The sequence below is a fragment of the Nyctereutes procyonoides genome, unplaced genomic scaffold (genome assembly GCF_905146905.1).
Source record: "Nyctereutes procyonoides isolate TBG_1078 unplaced genomic scaffold, NYPRO_anot_genome, whole genome shotgun sequence".
Classification (NCBI taxonomy): domain Eukaryota; kingdom Metazoa; phylum Chordata; class Mammalia; order Carnivora; family Canidae; genus Nyctereutes; species Nyctereutes procyonoides.
Window position 1 is genome coordinate 935895 of NW_026575041.1, and position 16580 is coordinate 952474.

The 16580-nt window shown below is 37.1% G+C and overlaps 1 protein-coding gene across 5 annotated transcripts in view; it reads left to right on the forward strand.

Moving 5' to 3' along the window:
* NUP98 (nucleoporin 98 and 96 precursor) overlaps positions 1-16580 on the forward strand; it is a 129416-nt gene that overhangs the window by 62446 nt on the left and 50390 nt on the right. For all 5 annotated transcript variants that reach the window (XM_055320512.1, XM_055320508.1, XM_055320509.1 and 2 more), the window contains exons 15-20: positions 502-618; positions 785-1083; positions 4024-4137; positions 5215-5353; positions 12878-13055; positions 13940-14104. In XM_055320512.1, the coding sequence (XP_055176487.1) occupies positions 502-618; positions 785-1083; positions 4024-4137; positions 5215-5353; positions 12878-13055; positions 13940-14104 (1012 nt within the window). The remainder of the gene's footprint in view (positions 1-501; positions 619-784; positions 1084-4023; positions 4138-5214; positions 5354-12877; positions 13056-13939; positions 14105-16580) is intronic.

Here is a 16580-nt window from a genome sequence, read left to right on the forward strand (position 1 = left end):
GCCACCCGGGCTGCCCCTCTTTTTGTCATCTTTAAAAAGAAATCTTATTTAGTCAGCAAATGTATCTTTCCTATTTTCTTCAAGGCAGCATGTCAGGTTCTGTGAGGAGACAGTTGTGAATCCTTACTGTCAAAAAAGGAAGAAAATGTTTAAAGAGAGAAGACATACACAGAAATAATTGAAATACAAGACATAGTGTGATGGGTTAATAACTAAGTATTTGGATAAAGTGCTCAGGGTTCAGAGAAGAATGTCCTCAAGGAGATTTCCCACTTTATTTTAAATGTGTTTAGCTTATTCTTTCAAATGCCATAGTGTAATATATTTGAGACCTTAGGTTCTGGTTATGTATTAAACATTGTGAATTGACTTATTAGGTAATTTTTAGATATGTAAGAGCTGAACAAGAATGTTCTTTTTGACTCTAGCTTTTAAGATAATGCTTGTGATGTAATTATGTGTACCTGAAATTTTTTTTCCTCTTTTGGTCTCTATTTATAGGAAGAGCATTAAGAAGTTGGTTTTGAAAAACCTTAACAGTAGCAATCTCTTCTCTCCTGTTAATCGTGACTCAGAAGATCTAGCTTCACCATCTGATTATCCGGAAAATGGGGAGAGGTAAACCAAATTTTGTTTCGAGTTGTTTCTGGTAGAGAAACATTCTCATTTTGAAGGGATTTTGGGCACCTAGAATGGTGCCAATCACTCAGTAAAGATTTAGTGAGAGTTGGCTGTTATCATTGTTATAAAGGACTGAGATACTGTTTCTTTTCTACCTTTTCAGATTCAGCTTCCTGAGCAAACCTGTCGAAGAGAACCATCAGCAGGATGGAGATGATGATTCTCTTGTGTCACGTTTTTATACTAACCCTATTGCCAAACCCATTCCTCAGACCCCAGAGAGTGCTGGAAATAAACACAACAGCAGTAGCAGTGTGGATGATACTATTGTTGCATTAAACATGCGTGCTGCTTTGCGAAATGGGCTGGAAGGAAGCAGTGAAGAGACCTCTTTTCATGAGGAGTCACTTCAGGATGACCGAGAAGAAATAGAAAATAATACTTACCATATGCATCCAGCAGGTCAGATTCAGATTGGTACATGGGTAATCTTTTACCAGTCATTTGACACCTCTTATTTGTCAGATACTCAATTTAGTGGAAGTCAGCTACCAGAGATCTTAAATGATTTTATTATGTTTATAGTTGGTAACATTTAAACACTTTTCACTTATGCTTTGATTCCTAATTCACATACTTTTTCTGCCTTTGGAGTGGTTAAAATTCATGTCATTAATTATCCTGGTATAAAGATCCCAAATTTTATAGCCAGAGAGACTATCTTTATACCTTACCTAGCTTTATAAACTCAGATAGATTGCTTATTAGCTTTTTAATTAAAATAATACTGATAATTATCATATAAGGTTTTTGAGGTTTCAATTAGATTAGTATATAAACCATAATGCCTGAAATGTATAGGCATTCAAATGGTATCAGTTGCTCTGGTTAATTATTATTACCTCAGTTCTGTGCTTTGCTTTTTTCCCCCTCAACAGTGAACTGCTTAGTTTTTTTTTCCCAATGAATCCATGAAACACATAATATAAACTACAAGATTATAGTATGTCGATTGGTCACTTAAAACTTGCATTTAAAAAAAAAAACTTGCATTCTTAAATTTATTCATTCATTCACTCATTCATTCATTCTCAAGTAATCTCTACACCCAGTGTGAGGCTCAAACTTAACCCTGAGATCAAGAGTTACATTTTCCACCACCTGAGCTGGGCAGGCACTTGGCTTGTCTTTTTCTGTGTTGACGTATCTCATTTGGGTTTTTATGAATGTAATCACATTCTTTTTTTCTTTTTCTTTTTAAACCAGGATATAATTTATATGTAGTGAAGGGCACAGGTCTTAAGTTTATTTCAATGAATTATGAAAGACAGACATAGGCAGAGGGAGAGGCAGGCTCCCTGCAGGGAGACCAATGTGGGACTCGATCCCAAGACCCTAGGATCAAAAAAAAAAAACAAAACCCTAGGATCATGCCCCCAACCAAAGGCAGTCACTCAACCACTGAGCCACCCAGGTGTCCTGGTTCATTCTTTTTTATTGCTGAATAATAGTCCATTATAATATGTATGCCATACTTGGTTTATCTAATCTCTGTTAGTGAACATTTGGGTTGTTTTATAGTTACTCTTGAAGTGTCTTAAGTTTTTCTGTAATTATCTTGTTGCCTTCATATATATCTTCTGGCCACTTAGTGCCCTAAGGGAACAAATTTATATTTTCATGTTAAGAATCCAAGTATCTGTATTTGTGTGTGTGTATCTACACAAATTTATTATGATACTACATCTATTTTCAAATAACCCAGTCTAAATTTTTTTATTGTTCTTAGTTTTCTCATTGACCTTATTTGTCACTTTTCAATTTATTTATTTTTTTTATATTTTTATTTATTTATGATAGTCACAGAGAGAGAGAGAGAGGCAGAGACACAGGCAGAGGGAGAAGCAGGCTCCATGCACCCGGAGCCCGACGTGGGATTCGATCCCGGGTCTCCAGGATCGCGCCCTGGGCCAAAGGCAGGCGCCAAACCGCTGCGCCACCCAGGGATCCCTCACTTTTCAATTTAAAATTCCATTGCCGGGGTGCCTGGGTGGCTTAGTTAGTTAAGCATCCAACTATTGATTTCAGCTCAGGTCATGATCTCAGGGTCATAGGATTGAGCCCCGAGTCAGGTTCTGTGTTCATTGGGGAGTCTGCTTGGGATTCTGCCTCTCCCTTTGCCCTTCCCACACTCATGCTCTCTTTCTTTCTCTAAAATAAATAAGTCTTTAAAAAACAAAAAAGAAAGATAATGAGTTTGGAGTTACAGCTTTGCCTCTATCACTGAATTACTTTGTAATCAAGGCACATTCTTTCCATGTTGGGTTTTGTGTAGAATAAAAGAAAAATGCATTAAATAATCCTTTCCTCAGAATACATTTTATGGAATGCCTTTCATAATGGAGTAAGTTAACGAGTGCCCTATGAAAAGAAGGTTCTGGGCAGTCCCAGTGGCTCAGCGGTTTAGCGCCACCTTCAGCCCAGGGCAGGATCCTGGAGACCTGGGATCGAGTCCCACGTTGCATTCCCTGCATGGAGCCTGCTTCTCCCTCTACCTGTGTCTCTGCCTTTCTCTCTCTCTTTGTATATCTCTCATGAATAAATAAATAACATTTAAAATAAAAAAAAAGAAAAGGTTCTGTGGTTAAGTTTGGATTAAGATTTAATTATTAGACTTAATTATTTTGCAAGTTTTTAGAGCCTGTGACATACAATCGTGTGTATTTCTCAAACTTAACTTGACTAGGAACCTTTCTTTAGAAAAGTTTCAGGAGCACCTGGGTCGCTCAGTGGTGCCTTTGGCTCAGGTCGTGGTCCTGGAGTCCTGGGATCAAGTCCCATGTCAGGTTCCCCACAGGGAGCCTGCTTCTCCCTCTGCCTATGTCTCTGCCCCTCTGTGTCTCTCATGAATAAATAAATAAAATTTTAAAAAAAGAAAAGAAAACTCGGTTTCTCCTAGGAATAATGTTTCTTAGAAAACCAGTTTGGGAAAAAAAAAAAGAAAACCAGTTTGGAAAAATGACTTATTTCTATTTATTTCCTCTTTATTTAATTTAGTTATTGATTATTTCAGATTATTTTGACAGTTACTCTTTTTAAAAATGAAAAAGTAAGGGATCCCTGGGTGGCGCAGCGGTTTGGCGCCTGCCTTTGGCCCAGGGTGCGATCCTGGAGACCCGGGATCGAGTCCCACGTCGGGCTCCCGGTGCATGGAGCCTGCTTCTCCCTCTGCCTGTGTCTCTGCCTCTCTCTCTCTCTCATTCTATGTGACTATCATAAATAAATAAAAATTAAAAAAAATAATTTAAAAAAAAATGAAAAAGTGAAATAAATACTATGAAAATTCTTCTTATGTAAGTACAATTGCAATACATAGTACATTTTCTGTTTCTTTTGTCATAGGCATTGTTCTCACCAAGGTTGGTTACTATACTATTCCATCGATGGATGACCTTGCTAAAATTACCAATGAAAAAGGAGAGTGCATTGTCTCTGACTTCACTATTGGTCGTAAAGGTAAGTGTGAGCTTAAGAGTTTGTAGTGTTTAAGCCAAAGGTCTGCACCTTATTTTTGTAATTAAGTAAAAGAAGCCTTTGATAGTTGAATCCTTTTTTTTTCCTGGTTGGATCCACCTTGATCTGGATAGTAGACACTTGAATTGACAAGTAACAAGATGAGACTAGGACCACATAACATTCTTTGGTAACTATTTGCAGTTTTCTACAATTAAACAAAATGACACTATAAATGACAAAAAAATGCTAAGAGAAAATTGAGTAGTAAGAGATGAATAATATTTAGGTTCAACTTCATATTATTATGTTCATACAGATACAGTTTTCTTGGGGAGAAAAATCTCATCTTGCTATACTGTATTTTAAAAAGGGTTCTCAGGTATTGTAACTCATTCTGCAAACTTAGGTACTAAGTAAGGATTGTATATGTAGCAGTAGTACAGATACTTGGAAGAGATTTTAAAAGACTGTTTTAAGATTAAGTGCTGTAAAAAAAAAAAAAAAGATTAAGTGCTGTAGAAGTGTTAAACCTGGAACTGTATTTGCTGTCACCCCCTGATCCATATTATGGATGATATAACCCATTGATGGTACTACTCAGTGATTTAAAACACTGATTAATGTTTAGGGGCACCTGACTGACTCAGTTTGTAGGGCATATGATTCTTTCTTTTGAGATTGTGAGTTCAAGCCTCATGTTAGGTGTAGAGATTACTTACAAAAAGGAAATCTTCAGAGGCAGCTGGGTGGCTCAGTTGGTTAAAAGTTTGCCTCAGCTCAGGTCATGTTCCCAGGGTCCTGGGATTGAGACCTGCATGGGGCTCCCTGCTCTGTGGGGAGCCTGCTTCTTCTTCTCCCTTTGCCTGATGCTCCCTGTGCTTGTGCTTTCTCTCTGTGTCAAATAAGTAAATAAAATCTTTTTAAAAAATGAAATCTTTAAACAAATTTTTTAAATAAAAATCATGATTAATGTTTAAAGTTGCTTGCTTCTTCTGATTATTTAGTCAGTGGAGGTATAAAAGAGGTTATTTGCCCTCTGTACAGGAAGAGTTGTTAACTATTTGCTTTGACTTACAGGTTATGGTTCAATCTATTTTGAAGGAGATGTGAATTTGACAAATCTAAATTTGGATGATATTGTGCATATTCGAAGGAAAGAAGTGATTGTCTACTTAGATGATAACCAAAAACCACCTGTGGGTGAAGGGCTAAATAGGTATGGATTTACTTACATACTTAGAAAATAATCTAATCACAAAATTCTTTTCACATTATGTACATTTTTCTTCACCTTGCTTTTTTGATTTATGTGATGATTATTTCTCTAATTTAAATGTATAAATTATAAGTGCTACACTAGGACTTTTTGACTTCTTTTCTATAATATCAGGTCCAACTATTATTTTCCAAAAACACATTTTAATAGTACTTTTTTTTCTTATATTTGCTATGACCATTTTTAATTCTTTCCCTGTACTTTAGTTTGAGAAACTAGCTTCTGATAACTATTTGGAAAAAATAGTTAATTTATGTTCACAACCTACCAAGATTGAATCATGAACAAATAAAAATTCAGAATACCCCTACAATAAGGAAATTGAATTATAATTTAAAAAATTAACCCCTCAAATCAAAAGCCTTTGACCAGATGACTTCACTGTTGAATTCTACCAAACATTTAAAGAATTAATATCAGTTCTGAAACGCGTTCAAAAAAGCGCATTACCCTGTTTCTAAAGCTAGACAACAAAACTACGATAAAACTATAGATCAATGTCCTTGATGAATACTGACGTAAATATCTTCAAAATACATTTGAGGGCAGCCCAGGTGGCTCAGCAGTTTGGCGCCTGCCTTCGGCCCGGGGCCTGATCCTGGAGTCCCAGGATCGAGTCCCACATCGGGCTCCCTGCATGAAGCCTGCTTCTCCAACTCAGCCTGTGTCTCTGCACCTCTCTCTCTCTGTGTGTGTGTCTCTCATGAATAAATAAATAAAATCTAAAAAAAAAAAAATTTTGATCCTTGAGCCACACAGGTTTCAACTGTGTGGTTCACATGTGTAGATTTTTTTATAGTACTTTAAGTATATTTTCCTTAGAATTTTCTTTTTTTCTAGCTTACTTTACTGTAAATACAATATATAGTGCATATAACATACCAAATATGTGTTAGTTGACTTCTAGGTTATCAGTAAGGTTTCAGTCAATGGTAGGCTATTAGTAGTTAAATTTTGTGGGTTTCAAAAATACAGATTTTCAACTATGTAGGGAGTTGGTGCCCCTGACCCCTGTATTGTTCAAGGGCCAACTGTATTAGCAAAAAGATTGTAACAGTATATTGAAAGGATTATACGCCATGGCCAAGTAGGATTTATTCCGGGAACATAAGGATGGTTTAATGTATGAAAATTGATTGATGTAATACATCACATTTGCAGAATTAAGGAAGAAATCACATGATTACCTCACCTGGTGCAGAAAAAACATCTGAAAAAATACAGCATCCTTTAATGATAAAGACATGCAACAAACTAGAGATAGAAGGAAACTACCTCAGAGTACCTGGTTGGCTCAGTTGGTAAAGTGTACGACTCTGGATCTCAGGGTTGTTAAGTTCAAGCCCCACCCACATTTGGTGTAGAGGTTACTTAAAAATAAATCTTAAAATAATAGTAATAATTTAAAAACAAAAGGGACACTACCTCAACTTAATAGAAGCCATATTTTCAAAAGAATATCAGACTCAGTGGTGAAAGAATGAAAACTTTTCCTCTAAGATGAAGAATAAGACAAGGATGCCCACTATGCCACTTTTATTCAACATAATACTAAAAACACTAGTCATGGGGCAGCCCCGGTGGCACAGCAGTTTAGCGCCGCCTGCAGCCCAGGGCATGATCCTGGGGTCCCGGGATCGAGTCCCACGTCAGGCTCTCTGCATGGAGCCTGCTTCTCCCTCTGCCTGTGTCTGTGCCTCTCTCTCTCTCTGCATCTCTATGAATAAATAAAATCTTTAAAAAAATTATTTAAAAAATAAAAACACTAGTCAGAACAATTAAGCATGGAAAATAAATAAAAGGTATTGTCTACATTGAAAAGGAAGAAGTAAAATATCTCCGTTCAGAGATAAAATGATCCTGTGCAGAAAAACCTAAAGATTCCACAAAAAATAATTATAAATTCGGTAAGACAGCAGGATACAAAATAAGCACACCAAAATCAATTGAGTTTCTATATACCAACACCGAGAAATCCAAAAAGGAGGTTAAGAAAACAGTTCTATTTACAATGGCATCAGAAAGAATAAAATACTTACTAATTAACTTAACCAGGGAAGCAAAAGCTGAAAGAATTGAAAAAAGACAAATAAATGGAAAGTTATCCCATATTCATGGATTGGAAGACTTCAAATTATATTTATTTATTTAATTATTTATTTATTAAAGATTTATTTATTAATAAGAGACAGAGAGGCAGAGGCAGACGGACGGAAAAGCAGGCCTCATACAGGGAGCCTGATGCGGGACTCGATCCTGGATCCCAGGATCATGCTCTGAGCCGAAGGCAGACGCTCAACTGCTGAGCCACCCAGGCATCCCAAGACTTTAAATTATTATTAAGATGTCCATACTAACCAAAGCAATATACAGATTTAATATAATTCCTATCAAGATGCCGGCAGCATTTTTTTTTTTTTTACAGAAATAGAAGAATCTATCCTAAAATCCTGGAATCTCAAGAAACCTCATATACATATTCAGTAGATTTTTGACAAGGCTATCAAGACCAGTGGGGAGAGAATAATATCTTTATCAAATGATTCTGGGAAACCTTATATCCCACATACAGTTTAATGAAGTTGTACTCTTATATCATAGAAAAATGAACTTAAAGTGAACCAAAGACTAAACATAAGACCTAAAGCTTATAAAATTCTAAAATAGGGACGCCTGGTGGCTCAGCGGTTTAGCACCTGCCTTCAGCTCAGGGCATGATCTTGGAGTCTGGGGATCAAGTCCCACGTTGGGCTCCCTGCATGGAGCCTACTTCTTCCTCTGCTTGTGTCTTTGTGCGTCTCTCTCTCTCTCTCTCATAAATAAAGTCCTTAAAAAAAAAAATCTTAGAGTAAAACATAGGAGAAGTTCCATGACATTATATCTATATTTTAAAGTATTTTTTTAATATATATATATACAGTGTAATTTTAGTTTTGGGTATACAGTATAATGATTAAACACTTCCATACATCACCCACTGTTCATCACAAATACACTCCTTAATCCCCATCACCTATTTCACTCATCCACCTCCACCTCCCTTCTGGTGACTATCAGTTTGTTCTCTGTAGTTAAGAGTCTGTTTCTTGCCCCCCCCCCCTTTGCTTGTTTTGTTTCTTAAATTCCACGTGAGTGAAATCATACAGTACTTTTCTTTCTCCGACTGATTTTGCTTAGCAGTATACTCTCTAGTACCATCTATATTGTAGATGGCAAGATTTCTTTCTTTTTTATGGCTGAGTAATGTTCCATGGTGTGTGTGTGTGTGTGTGTGTGTGTGTGTGTGTGTGTGTGTGTGTGTGTGTGTGTGTGTGTGTACGCCACATCACCTTTATCAATTTATCAACTGATGGATACTGGAGTTATTTCCATAATTTGGGTATCATAGATAATGCTGCTACAAATACCAGCATGTGTGCATCCCTTTGAATTAGTATTTTTGGGTAAATACTGGTAGTGTGATTTCTGAAATGTAGGATAGTTCTCTATTTTTAACTTTTTGAGGAATCTCTGTACTGTTTTCTATAGTGTTTTGCCACTTTGTATTCCCACCAGCTATGCAGGAGGGTTCCACTTTTCTCCACATCCTCACCAACACCTGTTTCTTGTGTTGTTGATTTTAGCCATTCTGACAGATATGAGTTGATACTTTATTATAGTTTTGATTGGCATTTCCCTGATGATCAGTGATGTTGAGCATGTCTTTTAGCCATTTATATGTCTTCTTTGGAAAAATGTCTATTCATGCCTATTTCCTTCTGCCTATTTCCTAACTGGATTGTTTGGTTTTTTGGATGTTTGATAAATTCTTTGTAGATTTTGGATACTAACCCTTTACCAGATGCATCTTTGCAAATATCTCCTCCCATTTCATAGGTTGGTTGCCTTTTAGTTTTATTGTTTCCTTCGTCGTTGAGAAACTTTTTGTTCTGATGTAGTCCCAATAGTTTATTTTTTATTTTGTTTGCCCTGTGTCTGGAGACACATCTAGAAAGAAGTTGCTATGGCTTATGTCAAAGAAATTACTGCCTGTGTTCTCTTCTAGGGTTTTTATAGTTTCATTTCTCACATTTAGTTCTTTAACCCATTTTGAATTTTTGTGTATGGTATAAGAAAGTGGGCCAGCTTCATTTTTTTGCATGTGGCTGTCTAATTTTCCCAACACCATTTGTTGAAGACATTCTTTTTCCCATGTCATTGTATTTTGACAAGGATTTCCTGGGTACAACACTAAAAGCATAAGCAACAATAGTAAAAATGAACAAATTAGACTATATTAAAATACAAGACTTCTTGGGACGCAGGGTGGCTCAGCAGTTGGATGTCTGCCTTTGGCTTAGATTGTGATCCTAGGGTCCTGGAATCCAGTCCCACATCGGACTCCCCGAAGGGAGCCTTCTTCTCCCTCTGCCTATGTCTCTGCCTTTCTCTCTCTCTGTGTCTCTCATGAAAAAATAAAATAAATAAAATAAAATAAAATAATAAAATAATACAAGACTTCTGTACATCTAAGAACATAGTCAACAGAATGAAAAGCCAACCTACAGAATGGGAGAAAATATTGACAAATCATATTTCTGATAAGGGTTTAATATGAAGAACTACAATTCGGCAACAACCAAAATATAAAACACTCAATTAAAAATGGGCAAAGGACTTCAATACACATTTCTCCAGACATACAGATAGTCAACAAGCATTTATGAAAAGATACTTGTGGCACCTGAGTGGCTCAGTTGGTTAAGTGGCCAGTTCAGTTTTGGCTCAGGTCATGATCTCAGGGTCCTGGAGTCTGACTCTGCTCATCAGGGAGTCTACTTGTGGATATTTTCTCTCCCTCTGCCCTTCCCCTTGCTGGTGCTTGCTTATTCACTCTCTCTAAAATAATTTCTTTATGGCAGCCTAGGTGACAGTTGGTTAAGCGTCTGCCTTTAGCTCTCAGGTCATGATGCTGGGGTGCTGGGATTGAACCCTGCAATGGACTCCCTGTTCAGTAGGGAATCTGCTTCTCCCTTTTCCTCTCCATGTATGTGCTCACTCATGCGTTCTCTCTCTCTCTCTCCCCCTCAAATAAGTAAAGAAATCTTTAAATCTTAAAAAAAGAAGGAAAAATAAAAAGGAAAGACACTCAGCATTACTAATTAGGAAATCCAAATCAAAACCACAGTGAGCTATCACACTCATTAGCATGGTTACTAAATTTCAAAAAAGAGTAAGTTTTTGCAAGAGTGTGGAGAAATTGGAACCACTGTTTATATTGTTGGTAGGAACGTAAAATGGTGCAATTACTATGGAAAAGAGTATGGTGATTCTTCAGAAAACTAAGAATGATTCATCAATTCCAAAAGAATAAAAAGCAGGAATGGATCTATATATCTCATAGATATAGATATAGACATAGATATGCTGAGTGTGTGTGTATATATATATATATATATATATATATATATACACACACAAGAGAATTGAAAACAGGATCTCAAAGAAGTGTGTATACATCCATGTACATAATAGGTAGAAGCAACCCAGATATCTATCCATTGACAGATGAATGGACAAACAAGATACGGTTTTATATACATACACAGCCTTAAAAAGGAAGGGAGTTCTGACCTGTGCTAAATCATAAATGAATCTTGAGGACATGCTAAGTGAAATAAGCTGGTCGTAAAAAGTCAATACTGTATGATTCCACTTACTTAAGGCCATCTGCAGAGTCAGAGTCCCAGCAACAAACAGTAGAATACTGCTTACCAGTAGCTGGAAGTATGAGGTGTTGTTTTTTAATGGGTATAGAATTTTAGTTTTAAAATATTTAATAACTTTTGGAGACTGGTTGTACAACAGTATGAACATATTTAACACTACTGAATGGTATTCACTAGAAATGGTTAAGATAGTAAATTTTGTGGTATACCTTTTATCCCAATAAAAAAATGTTTTGAAAAGTCACATTAAAAAAAAAGTCACATTAAACATTGTGTTTTAATTATATTAAATTCTTTTTTTTAAAGATTTTTATTTATTTATTCATGAGAGGCAGAGACATAGGCAGAGGAGCAGGCTCCTCCCAGGGAGCCGGATGTGGGACTTGATCCCCAAACTGGGGATCATGCCTTGAGCCAAAGGCAGTTGCTCAACTGCTCAGCCATCCAGGTGTCCTAATTATACTTATTTTTTTAAAAAGTCATCTAGGGGCACCTGGCTGACTCATTTGGTGGAGCCTGTGACTCTTGATCTCAGGGTCATGAGTTCAGGTCTCACAGAGGGAGTAGAGATTACTTAATAAATAAAAGTTAGGAAAAAAGTCGTTATTATAAAAAAAAAAGTCGTTATTATGTGCTAATCACTATACTAGGTTCGAGGCATACAAAATGAATAGATTGCAGTCCTTGATCTCACATTCTGCTGTTACAGTCCTCTTCACACTCATTACTTTATGGTTAACATTATGGTGTTCCTGATATCTCATTCTGCAAGCATTTGTTATTATGTGGTAGTTGCGGGGTGCCTGGGGGGCTCAACAGTTGAGCGTCTGCCTTTGGCTCAGGTCGTGATCCCTGAGTCCCAGGATCGAGTCCCACATCGGGCTTCCTGCATGGAGCCTGCTTTTCCTTCTGCCTCTCTCTCTGTAAGTCTCTCATGAATAAATAAATAATCTTAAAAAAAAAATCAGTTGTAGTTGCTATTATTATTAATGTTGTTTTTTAACAAAAATAGCACCTTAAGACCTTCATTAAGACTTAGATCTTAGGAACACCTGGGTGGCTCAGCAGTTGAGCATCTACCTTTGGCTCAGGGCGTGATCCCAGAGTCCCTGGATTGAGTCCCACATCGGGCTTCCTGCATGGAGCCTGCATCTATCTCTGCCTGTGTCTCTGCCTCTGTGTGTGTTCCTCATGAATAAATAAATAAAACCTTAAAAAAAAAAAAAAGACTTCGATCATATTACTGGACTACTAGCAGTGAATTTGGTCAAGGCTGTATATTTATTTTTAAAGATTTTATTTATTCATGAGAGACACAGAGACAGAGAGAGGCAGAGACACAGGCAGAGGGAGAAACAGGCTCCATGCAGGAAGCCCAACATGGGACTCTATCCTGAGTCTCCAGGTTCACACCCTGGGCTGAAGGAGGTGCTAAACTGCTGAGCCACCCGGGCTGCCCAAGGCTGTATAGTTTAAGTGTTAATTAAAATTTAATTGGAAATAATTGATGTGCTGTGGTAGTTTAAAATGAATGGGAATTTGACTATTAAACCAGATACTGAATTGATGGTGCAGGTAATTCCTTGCTTTAAGCTTATCTACTCTACCCTGGGAGGCAAGACTCAAGTTTATGGAACACCTGCAGAATAATTCCGAAGTAACACAGGTACCTTTATTTGTTTTTAATAGAGGTGCTACTTGGCTTTCTGGTCTTAAATATGGAATATTTTATGCTTCATGTGGTTGTACATTACAGGAAGGCTGAAGTTACACTGGATGGAGTTTGGCCAACAGATAAAACATCTCGTTGTTTAATAAAGAGCCCAGATCGACTTGCTGATATCAACTATGAGGGCAGATTGGAAGCAGTTTCAAGGAAACAGGGAGCTCAATTCAAAGAGTACCGTCCTGAAACGGGTTCTTGGGTGTTTAAGGTATCATAGTCACTTAGTTCTTATAAAGAGTGACAAAATGTGTTAGAAGAGATCCTCTTTTAAATTCTTTTTATTTTTACAAATTAGGAAAGAGATGAAGAGATGCATCATGAATTTCTCCAAGTTGCACATCTTAGTTAAACCCTAGCACAATAAGGAGCTATTAAAAACTTTATGCTCACACATCTTTGCCTCTTTCTGTGAGCATTTAGATATACTTCTAAGGAATGTTTTTTAGTGTGTGGCATCATTAGAGACATGAGGCAGAATTTTTGTCTCTTGATATCAACTCTTCCTAGAGTTGATTTAAAGCTTTCTGGTGAGGAAGCTGTTGACTTCCTCCCTCCCTTAATTTTTTTAACCTCATGATTTCTTTCTCTTCTAAGACAGTTGGATTATTTAACTAGTTGAAGACCTGACACAAGTCTGTAGCAAACAACTAGGCAGTATATCAATGTGCATTTGCTGCACATCAATACATTGTGCACTAAAAAAGTAATGGCTTTTTTAGATTTGTTTTTTTGTATTAATAAGTTAGTATTTATATACAAGCAACTAGTACTTTTACTAAACATCTATATCTAAGGACAGGTATGTGTGATAACATTTCATTATGCCTTAAATATTTTGATAGCTCTCTTGTTTTTTCTTAAAGTTAATTCTGCATGATTTCAAGGACAGTACTGTGGAAGCTCTGAAGAATATAAGTGTTAAAATTGATTTTGTTGGATTCTGGGGCACCTGGCTGGTTGAGTCAGTAGAGTGTGTGACTCTTGATCTCAGGGTTATGAGTTTGAGTTGCGAGTTTGAGTTTGATCTTGGGGTTGTGAGTTGGATGTAGAGATTACTTAAAATCTTGAAAAAAGTATTCTTCTTTTCCTTAGGTCTCTCATTTTTCCAAGTATGGCCTTCAGGATTCTGATGAAGAGGAGGAGGAACGGCCGTCTAAAACTAGTACAAAGAAGTTGAAGACTGCTCCTTTGCCTCCTACAGGCCAGGCCACCCCATTCCAGATGGCTCTTAATGGCAAGCCAGCACCTCCACCCCAGGTAGAGACAGGACAGTGAATTTGAATGGAATCCATGATACAGAAGTTGAAACCAAGTCATTCAGCTAGTACAAAGCTGTTTATGACCCCTGGAACTTTGAAGAGTACAAATGTATTGGCAATCACGTTGAGACAAGTACAAGGGAGGGCATGAGGTGGTTCTGGCATCTGTTTTTAAATTGAGAGATTTAAAGAATTCTCATACTGTGTGGATCATTCCTTCGACAGATTGTCATTCTTAAACACCTCCCTCTCTTTCATTTGGACTTGCTGAATTCTCTGCTCAGTTATCAACTTAAGGTAGCATTTTGCTTGTGTGGGTTGATACAAAGTAAATCCTAATTTCCTTGACTACCTGATGTGCAGTTTAATCTTGTTCATTACCTCCGTGGTTTTTTAAAAGTTCGATTAGCTTTCTGCAAGGGTTTTTTAACTCCATTTTTCTCAAATTGTTTGCTTATATACTTCAGGTAATCTCTTGATATTTGTATTTTAACAATACATAATCTTTCTGAAAATAGATCAGGTTTTAGAATATAAATGAATTATTTGGTGTGGGGAGGGAAGGGCTGCATTGTTTATTGCAATTACTTGTGTCATACTCTTTCAGTATTGTTAAGCCAGTATAAACCTTTTGTCCATGCAGGGAAAGGGTTGTAATTTAAATACCAAGCAGTTTCTTTGCCAACTCATAAAGAGTTTTACTTTTCTTTGGATGTTGTTTATATTCAGTCAAGTTACAAAAATTTTTTTTCTTTGCTGCCATACTCCCTCAAAGAAGAGAACTTAATACAGAATTTCTTTGTAAAGCATCCTCTACCTCTCAGCTGCTAAGAGCAGGACCTTTGGAATTTTTTGTGCTATAATTCTTATGGCTGCTGAAATGTGCGTTTTTTATGATTTATTAAATAATTTCTTGGGAGGCATTTTCTGGAGATTGTTGTGTATGTATGTTCATATTTGCGCGTATAAGGTGAGGGGAGGGTATGATAAAAGTGGGGAGTGGGAAATACATTGGCTTCTATGTTCATAATCTTTGTAGCATAAAGTCCCTAAGAAATCTCTTCTGACCTAAAGAAATGCTGTAAATGGACTCGGTTTTCCAGTTTTCCACGTTCATTTTTTTCCTGAATCATGCCTTGTATAATCCCTTTCTCTCCAAAGTGTTTTTTTGATCTTTCATTATATGTATTTCTCAAGATAAGTCAGATAGCTTTATTTCTGCTAATAAAATAATTCTAAGATCCTAAAGATGCAGCTGTGAAAGAAAAGCTTTATCTGTGGATAGAGCAAATTTATGTAATGTGTCTTGACAATCAGTGATTTTTTTTTTAGGCTGTTTAATTTCCAGAATACAAACAGTAAGAGATAACTGTACATTTCTGTGTTGACACGTCAGTAGGTGAGGACTCTTTAATAAGAGCACCAAAAAATTTCAGAAGAACCAGGTTATAGGAAAAAGAGACGTGGTAAGGATGCAAACGGGCAATGAGAATACAGCAAGTGGGATCTTTTTCAGATATCCCCTTTGAAGAAGTGGGTGGTCTTTGGATGGAGAAAGCAGAAATGGGAGAAACGGATAGAGTTGTTTAGGTATTAGGCTAACAGAATAGTAAAGAAGGACTCTTCCTTCATATTACCCAGAGACCTAAGTGAGACAGGTAGAAAATGCTAGTAGTTGCATAGCTTTCATTAGCACCAAAGATCTACATTTTATTTAGCATGAGGAAAGTACTTGAGCCATCTGAATGAACCAGGAACAGAGAGCAGAGAGCATAATCTTTTCATCTTAGTGTCAAGATGACTGTCTTCACACTGTCACCCCTGGGGAGCTTGATTTCAGGGACATTGTGTTCCCTCAGTCCGCTCTAGCTTTTTTTTTTTTTTCCCCCCTTCTCCTGTGCACAATCTCAAGTTCTCAGAGTTGAGAGTAGAGGGTTTTTTAGGTATTAGGAAGATCTATATTTTTGTTTAATGGTCACTTTATCCCACTCCCTTTTATGTAATATCCCTATTCCCCTCTTTGTAGTTTGTTCTTAATTTTGATTTGCTCCTAAAGAGGTAAATCTACGCAGCCAGAAAACATTGAGGTAACTAAATCTTCACATAATCTTTTTTTTTTTTTTAAAGATTTTATTCATTTATTCATGAGACACACACACACAGAGAGAGAGAGAGAGGCAGAGACACAGGCAGAGGGAGAAGCAGGCTCCATGCACCGGGAGCCCGATGTGGGATTCGATCCCGGGTCTCCAGGATCATGTCCCGGTCTGAAGGCGGCGCTAAACCGCTGAGCCACCCGGGCTGCCCCACACAATCACTTCTATGCCTTTGAAGTTAGAGAAAATGTTGACAGAAAGACTTTCATCACACAAATGATTCAGGGCAGTTGCAGAAACATTTGATAGTTAGAACATTTCCAAAATGCTGATCTGAGATCCAGTTTTCAGTTGACTGCATCACTACTTTGGTGACCT